The sequence below is a fragment of the Mustela lutreola genome, chromosome 5 (assembly GCF_030435805.1).
Source record: "Mustela lutreola isolate mMusLut2 chromosome 5, mMusLut2.pri, whole genome shotgun sequence".
In the NCBI taxonomy this organism is placed as follows: domain Eukaryota; kingdom Metazoa; phylum Chordata; class Mammalia; order Carnivora; family Mustelidae; genus Mustela; species Mustela lutreola.
This window is the reverse complement of record NC_081294.1, coordinates 103,547,823-103,564,172: the sequence shown is the minus strand read 5'-3', so window position 1 is coordinate 103,564,172 and position 16,350 is coordinate 103,547,823. Positions and strand designations below refer to the sequence as shown.

The window sequence follows — 16,350 nt, the reverse complement described above, 5'->3', positions numbered from 1 at the left end:
CCAGAGTCTTGATCTTAAAAAAATAAAAAGCCTGTTCAATATAAAAGATACCAATTCTTGGAGCTCTTCAACACAACTTTTTAAGCACCTTACATGCCTAAGAGCCGATACAAAGGGCTAAGATGATTCCCAAGGAAGCCAAGGAAATTAATGAAATCATCGCTTAGCTTCCCCCAAAGAAGAAAGCTCTTGGTGGGAAATAGGGAGGCTCTTATAGCACCAAAGGGATAGCACACTCGTACTGCTTAAAGGCCAGTTACAGAGAGGTTGCCCTGAGGTACCTAACGCCTCTCCAGCCCATGTACTCCCATTTGTACAAATAATATCAGTTCAAGCACTGGAAGAAGTAATAAAAAAAAAATACTATAGGGGCTTTTCCCACTACTTTTAATATACACATTAAAAGGTGCTACAGTAATGGAATGCAAACTCACAAGGCTGGAGCTGAATTTATTTCAGCTTCTCTGGATCAAATCCTAGGCAGTTCACTTTATGGTGCAGCATGTGAGATGAATGCTTATAAATCAAAGCCTTGGGGCTAACCAGAAAGACCATGGGACCCGTATCCCGAGACCCAGTTCTTGGCTGCAAGGCTGGCCCCATCTAGTTGTGTAACTCTGCACAAGTCATAATCCACTGCTTTCAGTCCTCTCATGTCTGAAATGAAGACCTGGACAAAAGCAACTTCTCAAGGTCTTTCCAGTTCTGAGGTTCCGTGATTTCTCATTTTAAAAGTTCCTAAAATTAACCACTGAGAGGCCTGTGCCTCTCAGGTTCAAGTTGGACACTGTCTTTAGAGTTTTCTTAGTAGGATGGAAACAACGTGACTCCCTTCTGAGGCTAACGACGAAGCCAGTCACAGCCCATGACCTGGTGTCACACGACCAGGTTTTGAATCACAACTCTGCCATATACTAGTTGCATGACCTCAGTTTCTTTCATTATACAATGGGATTATTAACAGTATGTATGACGTTAAATACACAGTGAGGATTAAATGAGATGCCATCTGTAAAATGAACTCTGAACAGTGCCTGGCATATACTTGTTTGTTTTTATTACTATGATCCTTGTTAAATAAGTGTGTCCTTTATTAATAACCAATAATAATTAACAACTTATTAAGAACTTACCACAGCAGTTTCCCCATTTTCTGCACTAAGAACCTTTAACTATTTTCCCTGACCCCATGTTTCAAGTGGTTTTATCTAGAGAACCAAATTATTTCTCCATCTTAATCACATATGCCCCTGCCAGTATCATGTCAAAATCTAGTGTTTTTCACCTAAGAGTCAATCAAAAATAAAAAGAATCCTGAAGCACCCTTTCCACAGGGCAATTAGTTCAGTTAACCCAGCTAAAAATTTAAAAATATGAACTCCAGAGACTTAATTTGGCATCAGTGATGTGTATGTGCTGTGTTAGGTGACAAGGCACAGTTCACGATCTCAGAGAGCTTAGAATTTAGTAGGACAAAAAGATGGAGTCCCGATACTATTTTGGGATAGGAGGAGGAGGAGAGAATATGGTCTAGAGTGTGGGGAGAATTGTGAACAAGGAGTGATTTGAAAGCTACATAAGGTGTCATTGTCCCTTCTCATCTTAATCCCAAATATTGCCATCTCCACATATCCCTCCTGAGAACATGAAAGGAGAACCTGCCCTTTGGGTTAAGAAACTATTTCTAGGATAGGAAGCTTCTTTATAAATGCAAGTATGTTCATCATACTGGTATCAGTATGCCATCAGTCTGGTATAAGTCATCAACTGGTTTTTTAAAAGGCAAAGGCCCTTAGGGCACAAAGTGTAAGCCAAAGAGAGTTCTGCATGAAAGCCTGAGAGCTAGATACATAATCTGTATTACATGTACAATATGTAATTATACTATGTATATAATAAATACACATATTATATGCATAGGCTACAAGGCAGCCACCTGATGGCAGGCGTGCTTCTTCTCTAAGCAATCAGTGCATTTGGCAGGACAACCGGTTAACTGCGAGTGGGGTCACCAGAGCCATTATCACAAATGCAAGCCCCAAATGTGCGCTGTTTCAGCATCATCCCTGCATCTGAAAACACAGTTGCCGGGGCGGTCGTGACAAGATCTGCTGCGGGAGCACCAACCACAACCCAGAGGGGAGGCAGGCCCATCTTCAGCTTGGTGTTGTCTTAATGGTTCAAGAAACTCTGCATGGTAAGAAAAGCAGAATCCAGACCCCTCATCTATCAAATGAGGAAAAATCATTATGATCATATGACTTGTAAAGGATTCCTTGGAGGGGAGTTGATTTATCAACGCAGAAATAATTACGATAGGACTAGAACATTCTGTTGTAACCACAAAGCAAGGATATTTCCAATAATGTCAGGGACAGTGCTACAAGGACGAAGGCACTGGCCCCACAGAGCTCCCACTAACCAAAGAAAATCAATCTAATCCATTGGAACAGAAGATTCTAAGCCTGGTTAAGTTGGTGAAAGGCCAGGAGTTCATAGCCCTCATCAAAAGAGAATGGTACAAAGTGTACAGAAAGGAAATCGTAATATGAATTGATCAAGTAAGACATGGATAATTACTTGTACTGATTTTAACAAGATGCGATGTGTTATTAAAATACAGGGGCTTTGTTTTTTCTGTGTCTGTCTATGGAATAAAGATATGTTTATACGATTTATATTATACTTATACCATGAGAATAAAAACCAGGAACTCTAAGCCAGAGTGTTATGTAAAACCAAGGAAGTGACCCAAGATAAGAAAGTCCTGAAGAACACAAAGTTTGTGACCGAAACACCCAGGTGAGAAGGGGGTCTGGCCCTGAGAGTCACATCATTATTAACAGACAGAGGATCCAGAAACATAGTTTGAGATGATAAATCAGCCAAATCAACCATCTACTAAAGACCATTAGGTAGTCAATCCTTCATCTTGTGGGTGAGAAACCTCTAGAATGCCCAACTAATTTCAAGAAAATATTCAAAAGGCATATAGAAGCTTTTAATAATGTTAACAGATCTGGCCAATACATCATTATGACAGGACAATGGGTTATGTAACACTGGCTGAGCAAGATGCAGGTGGTAAATCATTTCTGGGGGATGTGGGGTGGGCTAGGCGTGGGGACCAGAATGAAAATAAAAACCTACCTGGAAGCCATTTACTGAAAATTATGAAGGTCTGACTGATGCCTGGTAGCCAGGGCCTGACTCCCCTTGGGGGAAGAAACCAAACTAGGACCATGTGCCCCCTGACAACTGACCGGTCAGAAACCAGGTCTACAACCCAGGCAGGTGTGGAGGTGTTCTTTTGTTTCTGGTGTCCTGAGGATCACGTTAACTCTGGCTAACGGTCAATACATTCTAGTCCTGGGATGAGTCAAAATTAGTACATCAATAATTACATGAGTGAAACTTGCAGTGAAGTTCTTTCAGAATGGGTTTAAGTGTATTAAGTTTATAATGATACATCTGGGTATTTCCTTTGCCCTTTAAGGTATCTGATGTGTTGAAATATCAGTTTTACTAAAATTTTTTAATTCCAATTTATAACCAATGTTTAAACATTTAACAGTGTTTCACAAATTGAGCAACAAACAATATGCCAAAAGTGTTCTCTTCCATGCATCGATGCCCAGCTAAAAAATCATTAGCAGTAACTTGTTAGCAAGGCTCTCACTTCTTGAACTGATTTCTTTTCATTGCAGACTTTCATACATTCCAAATGAAGCCACAAAAAGAAAACAAGCTATGTACACATTTTAAGTGGAAATGCACCAAAACAGTCACATCAGTATTGCAATAATGGGTACTTGAGCTAGCTTTTCCTTTGATTTTTTTTTCTGACTTTTCCAATTTTTCCCACAATGAGAATTTAAGTTTTTTATTTTACATAAAAAAAGATAAACATTTCTTTGAAAAAGAATGAGGTCACCTCTCACTGAAGTGAGTCTTTCAGCGTGAAGTGTGAGGATTTCCCCCAGGGCTGCCGTGTTAACCACCCCTGGCGGCATTTCACTGAGAACATCCAGCTTCAGACAAAGGTGGCGATGAGTGGCAGGCAACAAGACCAGGGTCAGAAACAAGAGTGAAAAGGTGAGGGCCAGGCAGGAAAAGTGGAAAGCAGATATAAACAGGAAGCAAGGGCACAACCTCAGAGGATATTAATGAGGTTGTCAAGCCCAAATCAAAAAGACAAGGAATGCAAGACAAATTGGCTGGGCTGAGATCTAACAATACAGATCCCAGCAGGCCCATGGGCTGGGATAGCTGGAAGGTAGTGCCTGGGTACCTGGGATATCTTTCCACCTGACTCTTGATCTATACTCAGAACCTTTGACGTGCCCAGTTCCCTGTCCAGTAATGATGACTTCCTACACCAGCAATGTTGCTGTATCCCCAGCCAGGATATAATGGCCAGGCACGTATGTGTTCATTTCCAGCATCACCTCTAATTATCCAGTGAGAGCGAACCCACTGTACTTAGTAAAGGGCTCTGCTACCCAACTCCCAAATATGTCTTGGCCAACAGAGCAGAATATCGGCTTCATTTGAGTGACTGTATTCTAAACCATTGAGGGGAAAAGTTTTGATACAAAAAAACTTTAGATATACATGAGACTTCTTAGTTCTTTACCAAGAAGCCATCATATGTAAGTTTAGGACAGAGAAGAGTGAAGGAGATTGTCCCAGGGAATGCTGTTTATTAAGTAAACAGAAAAGGTCCTACCTAAGGTCAGATCTGGTGTAACAGGCTCAAGAGAAATTTGCTCCAGAATGATCAAGAGTAATGGAGACTTCCATGAGTAATTGCATGACTGAGAAAAACAGTCCTAGAAAATATCACACCAACATTCGCATACAAGTGGCAAGAAAAAGAAGTTGCATTTTTTTTCATTTACCAAACTGCTGAAGCCATTGTTGAAATGATCACAAACCCATTTGTAAGCCTCAGTGCAGTTCTATGTAATTTCAGGGGAAGAACAGTGACATCATTGGAAAGGAACTTAGCACACCATTTCTTTATAAGCAGCTTAACATTAACACCCCAGGTGTCCTGTCAGGAAATCAATTTAAGCTTGTCCAAGATACTCCAAGAGCATGCCACAGATTTGGAGATTAGCACTATGATGCGTGGATATGATGATGGCATTAACCAATTGTAGCTGGCTTAGCAGGTCACAAAAGTGGTACTAAGTGCAGTGTTAAGCGATCATTTTAAGCTCTGAAAAATATTTGACAAGGAATGTTGGGCAATACATATGAAAATATTCCCCAAGACAAGCACTTTTGCACAGAAAGCTTTCAGAAACACTGTTGGCGTAATGATATACTAGCCACACATGAGGAGGCAGGTACAGAAGTGATCCTGCCCTCTAGCCCACTCTAAATTACTAGAATAAAGAGAAAGAAAGGCACCTACATTTGGTCTGTATTTCAAACAACTGTCATCTTCCAAAGAAATCTCCTAAGTACTGATCGGGGGGAAAAGTCAAATTATATGACATAATCAAAATTCTTTTCTAGTAGGCCAGCAGTGCAATGAATTATTGTAGAAACCTTTTCCTCTGGAGGGGAAAAGAGCCAGAAAAAAGTTAATATAAACCTCTATGCAGAACACTCTGTCAGGAAAATGACTTCTAGTGATATAAACACAAGGCAGATGTTCCAGAAGATACTTAAAATTTAATTAGACATGAAGACTTCCAGCTATTACCTGCATGAATGCAGGACGACAGCCATAAACTGGATTTTCAGAATCATCTTTGTTACCATCTAAAAATAGCATTTCTTCCAGTCCACTAAGATAAAAAATGATCTATGAACTAGCACAATTTAAGTGTTTTCAAAAATTAAGTTATCAAACAATTGCTTTAAATTAATGAATGACAGTATCTTAGGGCACCTGGGTGGCTCAGTTGGCTAAGAGTCCGACTCTTGATTTTGGTTGAGGTCATGATCTCACGGTTATGAGACTCAGCCCTGAGTCTGGCTCTACCCTGGGCATGGAGTCTGCTTAAGATTCCCTCTCTCACTCTCTCTCTTTCACTCTGCCCTTTCTCCTCTCCTCCTTTAAAAAAAAAAAAAATGAACGTATCTTGATTTTATTTACTCAAAGCAACTCTTGATGCTGCTTCTTTACCCTTATGGTGCAAGTTCTATTGAGCAAAGGTCAAAAGAAACTAACCTTATATTGGACTTCATTAGACTATAATAAGAATTGAAGCAAAAGGATAATTTAAGATATCAAAATTATAATGACCATTATAGCTGCTCATTTGATGTATTTTGGCTATACTGGGAAACTAGATCACAACTCAAGAATATGGCAACATATAGGAGATCCCTAGAAATTTCAACTTATATCTTCTCATTATACATACAGGTCTTTCATTCATTTTCTGGTATTCTGTTTTGAATTAGATTTAAGAAATCAGAAAAAATATTTTTCCAGTTCGACAATTGTACTTACGTGACAATTTAAAAAATCTATGCCAAATTCAAAACAGCTCCATCCAATAAAAAGTTCTTCAGATTATTTAAGTAACTTAAGAGCCCTTTTCTAAAATAGAAACTACAGTTTCATTTAAATCTACTTCCTCCACTCTTAGTTGTATCTTTCTCCCCACCTCAATGCGTGAATGCAGTATATCATTCTGGGTATGTTTTTCCGGTCATAGACATCTGTTGTTTCTGGATAAAATATCTGGAAAACAAAAGAAACAGTGTGTTTTATTATGTTTTGCTTTGCACAGTTACTTTAAATCTCCTCAATGATGCTACTTGGATTGTCTCTGCTATATTTATTTAAATGCAGAGGAACCCCTCCGTTCGTTGCTCCCCTTCACTCTACTGGCAGACCCACTGCTACACCTGGTTCCCTGACAGCATGCCCCCTAGTGGGCTTGGGAGAGCAGGGGACTCCCAGGTGGCCACAGCAAGAAGGCTGCTCCCATAGGGCTAGGTGGCAGTTTCGCTCCACGCGTGGTAAGCCCGGTCAGGCTCTGCAGGGTCATTCCTGTAACATGTATCCTGAGAAGGGTGTCCAGTGTCCAGTGTTTTATTATAATGTTAAACACCTAGCCTTACACTTGTGTGAACAGGTATGCACACACACAACACACACCAATGTTCTTTCCTGCTGGAAGGAACCACATTTTACCAAATAAAATCTGAAAAGTAAATGAAGCATGAGAGAAACATTACCCATAATCTCACTTTCTAGATAGTTAATCATTAGCATTTTAGTATATTTTTTTCTAGTCTTTTTTCCGTATGTGTCTCTGACTTTTTAGGTTTATGTCTGTATGTGAGAATAAAACTGCAATATGATAACCTCAGTAATATTACAGTACGGTATTACTATAGTACCCTAGAGCAAGACTGTTTTCCATCCCTTTCATTATTCTGTTAGAACATTTTCTTTTTTAGAAAAGATATTTTTATTTATGTATTTGACACAGAGAGAGAGAGCGCGCGAGAGAGAGCGAGCACAAGCAGGCAGCAGGCAGAAGGAGAAGGAGAAGCAGACCCCCCCAGGGAGCAGGGAGCCTAATGTGGGGCTTGATCCCAGGAACCAGGGATCATGATCTGAGCCAAAGGCAGATGCTTAACTAACTAAGCAACCCAGGGACCTCTAGAACATGATTTCTAATAGATGCTTGTAATTATTTTGTCTTTTTGAACTATAATTTAAGCTAGTCCTCCAAGGCTGAACTTTTTTGCCCCCAACTTGTCCTAAATACAAGTCATTGCAATGAACATCCCTGCATTTTCTGAACAACTGATGATTTTTTTGGATTAACACCTATATATGACATTACTTAACTGGTAAGTTTGAACACTGAGGCGTTTGAACACTGAGGCTTTTTATACACACTTAAACTACTTTTAAGTCTGAAACTACAAGCTTGATAAGAAGCATTTCAGAATAGGGCAGCAAACCTCTCCCTTCCTAAGCACCAAAACATGAATAATTAGGCTTAAAGCTTCTAAGAGAAAGATAAGCATACTTGGCATTGCTGGCTTTTAGTAGATATTTTATAAAAGTTGACATAAAAACTGAAATTATATCCTTTATCATATGAGATAGCTCTTGACACTCAAGTACAATTTTCTTCTCTCTCTCTCTTTTTTTTTTTTTTTTAAGATTTTATTTATTTATTTGACAGAGACAAAGCGAGAAAGGGAATACAAGCAGGGGGAAAGGGAGAGGGAGGAGCAGGCTCTCCACTGAGCAGGGAGCCAGATGTTGGGCTCAAACCCAGGACCCTGGGATCATGACCTGAGCCAAAGGCAGATGCTTAACAACTGAGCCAACCAGGTGCCCCTCAAGTACAGTTTTCTATTGGACATTGAAAAAAGCTAGGAGAAGAAAGCAGCAAAGTTTCCTCAGCCACAATGTATAGTCCCTGGCCGCTTGAAGTAACGTCTGCAGCCCAGGAAACTTTAAGGGTCTTTTCAGCTTTCCCTCAACACGTTTGCTATTACAGTGTCCGTCCCAAGAGGATTCCCGGTTCAGAAGAACAGGTCTACTGGGGAAGCAGAAGAACACTGCAGCTCCCCACTCCCTTTCCTTTCAACAACTTTCTATATTTCTTTATGTATCTCCATATGGAATGTGTACTTATATAAATAGTTTCATTTCTTTTGGAAATCTTTATGAATAAATCTTATTTTAGCAGTAAGATGGGATCAATTCACCGAGTTGCCCAGAACATTTTATTCACCACCGTATCCCCAGTGTTAACATGATGCCGAACATGGAGGAGTCACTTAATATTGGCAAGTGAAGACATTAGTAGTGGTCAAATACATCTATCAGTTCAGCACACTATCGGTCTCTCATCCCTGCAAGGTAATGGATCGATCATTTAAAAAAAAAAATCAGTGTTAAAACAGCATCTATTACATGGATCACTTATTTGGCTTAAAATTAAGGAAATCCTGGTCCAACACACACAATTAGGAAAAGTTTAAATCCCATCTATGAAATGTAACAAAATTACCCTAATTTAAAGTATGTTGCCTCATACAGAAAAATCCTATTTGAATTTTCTTCTTTTCTTTCCTTATTACTCTGTTTATTACCCTGTTAGTACTTGCTAAATGACAATCTAGAAATATGAATTCTAGAACTAGTGCCCCGATGGGAACAGCATTTATTGTTCTGGGCATTTTAGGGGAAGGGAAAGTAATTTGGTTAAAAATGGAAGAAATCAATATGGACTATTTTGAGGTAAAAGAAATAGAGCTAAATCAGGTATAAGTTCAGATAGATTAAAAATAGGCATTTATATTTTACATTAAGGAATCCTCTGTTTTTGTTGTGGTAGGCTGTTCATTCAAACCTGAATTAATAATATCACCACCAACACCGGTCTTCCATCAATAGCCTATCCCCTTCGAGGAGGACCACTCCTACATTATTTCTTCATAACAGCTGTACATAATAAGCAATAGAAAGGAGGGAACTAGGGGCCCCTGGGTGGCTCAGTGGGTTAAGCCTCTGCCTTCGGCTCAGGTCGTGATCTCAGGGTCCTGGGATCCAGCCCTGCATGGGGCTCTCTGCTCAGCGGGGAGCCTGCTTCCCCTTCTCTCTCTGCCTGCTGCTCTGCCTACCTGTGATCTCTCTCTCTCTCCATCAAATAAATAAATAAAATCTTAAAAAAAAAAAAGAAAGGAGGGAACTATGGGTATCTATAAAAACCTGATGGTCTCGAGAGCATTATGCTTACTGGAAGAAAGTCAATCTCAAAAGGTCCCTTACTTTAGGATTCCACTTCTTTAACGTTCCCAAGATGACAAAACCAGAGTGACGGAGAACAGATGAGTGGCTGGCAGGGGACAGGACCAGGAAAGGATACCACGTCAATGCATACTCCTTCATGGTATCTGTATCTTAACCGTGGTGGTGGTCACATACATTCACAGCATAAAACCACACAGAAACACACACACATACACACACAAATCAATGCATATATAAGTAAGGTCTGTAGCCTTCTAAACAGTAACACACCAGCGTCGATTTATTATTTTACTACAGTTACTAGATGTCACCACTGGGGGAGGCTGAATGAAGAATACGCAAAGATGCACTATTTTTGCAACTTCCTGTGTATCTAAAATTATTTCCAAATAAGAAGTTGAAGAAATCACTCTACAATTTCTAACAAACGTTAATTACTTCCTCATTTCCTCTACTTGTCTACTTGTCTCTCAGGCTGAAGGGCACCCGCTCTTTCAATATAACACGCTCCGAATATTTGGCAAGTTTTATTTGGGATAGCTATTTCAAGAGGAAGAACTATAACCTTCTAGCTTTTAACATTCAAAGTGATAATATGATCTATAATAATCCTTTGTAAAAGCACCTTTGTCGTTATAATGTACAGTGATACAATATATGGTAGTGTAATACAGAAAAAGGAGGTGGCTATTTTAAATTAACTATCTACGAGCTAAAGCTTGTTCTGGCCTTGTTGAATTTATACATGCTTTAACCTAGCTGCTCTCCATCTGGGTACATACTTCACTCTGAGTTCCTGCCATATATTACTTTGTACAGGCCTTGCCACATTTCTGTGGAGTCCTCACATTTGTTGCGCCTGAGGCAAATAAGGCCTTCTGCCACATTAACATATCCCAAGATGCCAAACCTTTTTGCACAATGAGGTGTTCGCATGACCCCTTTTGGCTTCCCAGTTCAGGCTTACCTTGGGTAGACCAATAGACTCCATTGCTCTTAACCACTGGACCGTATTATCCGTGTGTCGAAAATGAAGGCCGGACTTCTAGAGTGGGGACGGGGAGGGGGGGGAAGAAGGGACCACAGGAAAAGTGAGTCACTTGTAACAACTTTTTTTCATTAGCAGGATGTTTTCCAATTTTATTTCTCTTAAAATAGAGTTATTAAATCATAAAACAACTGAAGACACAGTAAAGAAGACTAGACTATCTCAGCAACACTGTTTGTAATGGACCATTCCAGTTTCCACCATTCACATATTTGAGGTAATTCTGAACTAGAACCTCAAAGACCATTTGATGTCTAGCACATGCCTAAGGATGTTTTATGCGACGTGTGTGTGCGTGCACGCACACATACACACACGCGGTGTCAAGATTTTGGCAACTGTGGCTGAGAAACCTAGCAACTTCAAGAAAAACAGGATTTTTAGAAGATTAAATGCCTTTTTCCCGGTTTCTGGTTCTGCCAAAACATTTTTTTCTGATCATGAATAGAATTTCTGTAGAAAACCTGGAAAACATAGAAAAATATAGAAAAAAAAAATGGAAACAAAACCCATCTCACGGTTCAGGAGTAATTTCGGTATCTCCTCCTCCTATAAGTTAACCCTAATTTTTGCCTGTGTAAAAAGAAAACCTTCAGTGGAAATGTTTTACAAGACCTTTTCCTACACATACAATGACAACAGGCTTTCTATGTCTTCCACAGTTCTTTACAGCCTTCCTCAGCCGCCATTTTTCCCCAACAGTCTGTAACTGTGGTAACCTTTCCTGTATCTCATCAAGTTTTATCAGGTACTGAAATGTTGAGAGCTTTAATGCTACCTTGTATTTTTAATTTGTTAAATGAGTCTAGCATAATGTTATGTAGTTTAAAATTTTAATATATGTAAAAACAGTAATTACAGCAAGTTTCATTATATAATATCCAATAGTAGAGAATCATGTTCAAAAAGCCTGGCTTTTCCCATCTTCTGTGACCTTCTACAATCAAATAGTTTATATAAGAGAAAATATTTTGTGGCTGTTCGACTTACACTTTAAAAGTATAAACCAAATTAACATTAGACCAATGTTTATGTCTTTTTAATAGTGGTCAGGCTGAACTCAGGATGTCAAGCACTGTATGTAAATTATCTCTGATTCTTAAAACACTCTGCAAGGCAATTATCATTTCCCAGTTTTTTAGAGATGAAGAAAACTAGGCCAAAAAGATCAACTAATGTGCCTAAGCCAAAGAGGTATTGAAGGGCTGAGCTGAGATTCAAGATGAGTTCTCTCTGAATCTGAAAAGCTTCCTTGGGCTAACATTCTCCAGGGACAGAACATAGGACCTAATGATGGTGGGATTATTCTTTGGATGGAAAAAATCAGCCGTTACTATGAAATCAATAGAGGGAGGAAAGAGTGGGGGAGAGGGAAGTAGAGGGAAGAAAGGCAGGGGAAGAGAGGGGGAAGGAGGAGGGAGCCCAGAGAATCAAGAGCCAGGCAGTACTGGCTGAGCGTGACTCAGCATCAACAACTTTTACAGAATACAAATAATTCTCAGACACAGCCACTCTGTGACCATGGAGGCACAAGACGGGAACAATCCACAATCACATCAAGACAGAGAAGAGGACCCTAGGCACCACAAAGTAACTAAATGTCCCGCTTTTCCAACTAAGAAGAGCAACTGTTTTGATGGCTGACAGTCCCCTTCTATCTTTTCCCCTCCCAGATAAGAATTACTGAAACACCAAATTGATCCTGCTTCCTGACAACTCCCCAAAGCTAACTGGTCCTTGCTTCCCCTAAATCCATACTAGTATCTCCAGTACAAACCCAACTCTACACTATTCTCTCCTGCTCATAGTCTCAGAGTTATGTGTCTTTTTTTTTTTTTTTTTCTTGCCACAACAAGTTAAATAAACCTAATTTTGTTTGACCCTTGTTTGAAGGCTGATTTTCAGGCAGTCTTTGTCTGGTGGGCTTCAACAATACAAATTGTGAAACAGCCACCCCCCATTCATTCAGTGGTCTTATTAGCTAGGTAACCTCAGGAAAGTTACAAATCTCTTTGAAACTTGGTTCCTCTGCCATAAAATGGGTCTATAGTATGCTGCTTTGAGTTGAGGAGGTGAATTGAGAATACACATAGAGCAGTTAGTTGCAAAGAGCACCTAAGAAGGCAACAAATATTTGCTATTATAATTATTACATGCTGTAAGGCCAGGCTTGCAACTTTTATGCACCTTACGGTCAGAAAAACGTTTAGGGCTCCATGTAAGAGCCACTGAAGGAAAGGGAGGTTATCTTGGTCCTATTTCTGCAGTAAACTAAATGACAGATTTCAAATCCTTCATCCATTCTAAACATCTGAGGAATGCTGACTTCAGAATTGTAAGGTGTACATACTTACTAACGTCTTCAATTTACTTCAATTAGAACAAAATCAGTTTTCTAAACATTCTTATATCTTAGTCCAAAATAATCTTAGTCCATGATAACTACTTTCACCTTGTCTATTTTTTTTCACCAGTCCTACATATTCATACTAGACTAGCCGGCATGTCTACCGTCTTATTTAGGCAAAGGATGTTAACGTCCGTCCACCTAGTTTCGTCCAGCAATTGGACTAGAAAGTACATGTTGGTTTTCTTCTGGTATTTCACCAACAAATAAGGTTATTGTAGCTTAAATTGAATAGATGAGGAATTACTGAAGTCTTCTTGTGTGCCTTCTTACACAAGAGAATCAAAGCACTTTGGAACAATGAGGTGGCTTAGAAGACGATAATTATTCTGATTTGCTTATTCTGTAGAGGATGAAACTGACAGCAGGGTCCAGGTATTTAAGATACTTGAATTGCTTTAACTGGTTAAGCTCAGGTCAAGATTAGGTTGTAGGACTCCTGATTCCAAGTCCAAATAAATAACCTACTCAATTTACAGCGCACAGAGCCTTACAACCAAACCTCTAACCTTCACAGCGCACTCACCTCCTCAGACATTGTGCCACGTGCTTTGCATAGATGATCACGTATTTTCCTCACAATATCTCTACAAAAACTGATTGTTTTGTTGTTGCTATTATTATCCCCCCTTTATAGGGGCGGACACTGAGGCTCACAGAGGCCAAGTGAGTAAGGAAGCCAGCTTTTGAAGTACTTTGATTCTACAGCTCACACTACTAACTGCTGTATATGCTCTCCCCACCTAAGGCTCACCTAAGCAGTCAACATCTATTTTACGTCTACAGTTACCAACGTACTGCCTGGAAAGATACTGTTTTCTGTTCTTGAGCCTCCTCAAGCTCAAGGAGTGTCCTTCGTCCTCCCTCCTCCCCTTTCCCTTGCCCACCTTACCCACCTTGGGAACCCGCACTCATCTTCCAAGCCTTCACCGTGGAAGCCCTGGCCTTTTCACCACTCCACCACCTTTAGACCTGGCACTTTCTCCTTGGTCACACCCCACTGTCCCTCTTCGGTTCATGGCCCTCCACCCATTTCTGATCCCTCTCTAGGCTGTTTTCCCTCTTGAATCCATTTACTTCTTGTCTATACCGGCCACTGTTACCTGTCGCTTGTGCTGAGTTATCCCCTCATGGGCCTGCCCCCGCCCTCGTCTTCTAATTTATTCTTCACATAGCATCTTTGTAAAGCCAGGATGCCTCTGTTTTACACTACAATGGCTTCCTTTGTCGTTACTTATGATGAAGTCACGTATCTTCCATCCTGGTCTCAATTTTTCACCACTGTCCCTCACCACAGGCTTTCAGCCATTCTGTTTGTCCAAGCTCTTTTCTTCTTCAGGTCTCTCAAAAACAGGCTCCTTTCTCCAGACTGTCCTCTCTGCTCCCCACCCTTAAAACTACACATGAATGATCTTTTTCTCTTCCTTTCTGCCTCAAAGGTAAACGTTTCCTCAGGAAACCTCATCTTCTGTCTATTGTTATCTGTCAGTAACACTGGCTTTAATGTCTTCCTTCATACACTCATCGCTGTTTAAACCCACAACTTTTTATTTACTTAAAGTCTGTCTCCCCAACCCTAATTGCCACAAAATCATGTCTGCCTTGCTTACCATTTGAGCACACTGGCCCATGGCATGTGTTGATAAGCACTATATGGATAAGTGAATTCTACCCTCTACGTATTTCTATCATAGTAAAACTTCACCTTCTTTCCCTCTAAACTTTATTAAAATTTATTATATTATTTGCCTACCATTAGATAATGCTTGATTATCTCAAACGCAAGTAATACATGAGAAAAGAATCACCTGGGCTGATTGTTAAGAGGGTAGCTTCCTGGGTCCCTGGCCAGGAGATTCTGCCTGTCTCAGTAGTCTGGGGTGGGCCCACGGGTCCACATTTTTACACATACCCATCGAGTAGTCCTGCAGGACATTTTAGCATCATACTTGGATGATGACAGATTTCAAATTCTTCATCCTTTGTAAACATCTGAAGAATGCTGACTTTAGAATCAGCATTCTAAATGCTGATAAATAAATTTGATATTTGTCAAATATATCAAATAAGCATAGAAAAAATGGGAGGTTTTGGCTTGTTTGAAACCACTGTCATTCATTCTTTTTTTTTTTTTTTTTTTAAACCCAACAGCTATTTCCCTAGCACCTACCCTGAGCTACACACTTCACCATTCACTGAGGACAGTGCAAAGATGAAATGCATGGTTCCCGCTTTCAGGACAAGGCACTCTTTACAGTACACCATGATGTATCCAAGAGGGACCATATCAGGAGTCAGAACACATACGGCATGGTCACAAGGTCCCGGAACTAGGTCCTGGAGTGGGAGGCAGAGGTGGCCAGGGAAAGGATATTCGTCATTAGAAGATTTAACTCTAATATCTAGGACATATTTCTGACCTTAAATTAACAAGGGACCAGGGTTGTTCTTAAGCCGGCAGACAAAGAGGATGAGAACAGCATTGAAAGCGCCCATCTGCTTAACTCAGAGCCATTATTGCCCAAACTGAGGCCTTTGGAGCTCAGGGACAGAACTCATGCCTCAGAGACACACTGCCTCACAGGCAGGTCATATTTTATGGCTGCAGTCTAAGCAGACCCTGCTGTCAGAGCCCACGCTCACTGAACTCATGGTTGCCAGATGGCGTATACAGGGGCTGGGGCTGGGTTAAATAGGATTCCCTTGTGTCTCATTGTCTTTGCAGCAGTCCCACAATTCCATGCTCCTTGTAAAGGACCAGAGGATGGGCTTTAATCCTAAGGATACCAAGAACAGGAAGCTTCATCTTCTGTTCACTAATACTTGACTCCTTTCAATTTTGTAAAATGAATGAAATGGCTTTAACATTTTATGATTACATGGCAACTCATTAAAAATTTTCTTTCAAAAAAATTTTTTTTCTTTCAAAGACATCAGGCATTCTCCAAGATTTAATAAAGGAGGGGAAAAGGTTTCTTTTGTCCAGCAAACCAAGAGAGGGGTAGTTTCCATTGGTCCTGTACTTTTTCCCACATCCCAGTTGGCACCACCCCCTCCCCCCATTACACCTCCCTTCTCTCTGCCCTTCACCTGGCATCATCCCTTCTTCTGCATATCTGTCTTCCAGGACCCGATGGGCAGGGA

General features: G+C 40.3%; 1 protein-coding gene across 2 annotated transcripts in view; it reads right to left on the bottom strand.

The window, feature by feature from the left end:
- The window catches only part of IQGAP2 (IQ motif containing GTPase activating protein 2), a 299,955-nt gene that overhangs the window by 130,209 nt on the left and 153,396 nt on the right, over nucleotides 1–16,350 (bottom strand). For both annotated transcript variants that reach the window (XM_059175277.1, XM_059175278.1), the window contains exons 4-5: nucleotides 10,719–10,796; nucleotides 6,630–6,706 (exon numbers count right to left, since the gene is read on the bottom strand). In XM_059175277.1, the coding sequence (XP_059031260.1) occupies nucleotides 6,630–6,706; nucleotides 10,719–10,796 (155 nt within the window). The remainder of the gene's footprint in view (nucleotides 1–6,629; nucleotides 6,707–10,718; nucleotides 10,797–16,350) is intronic.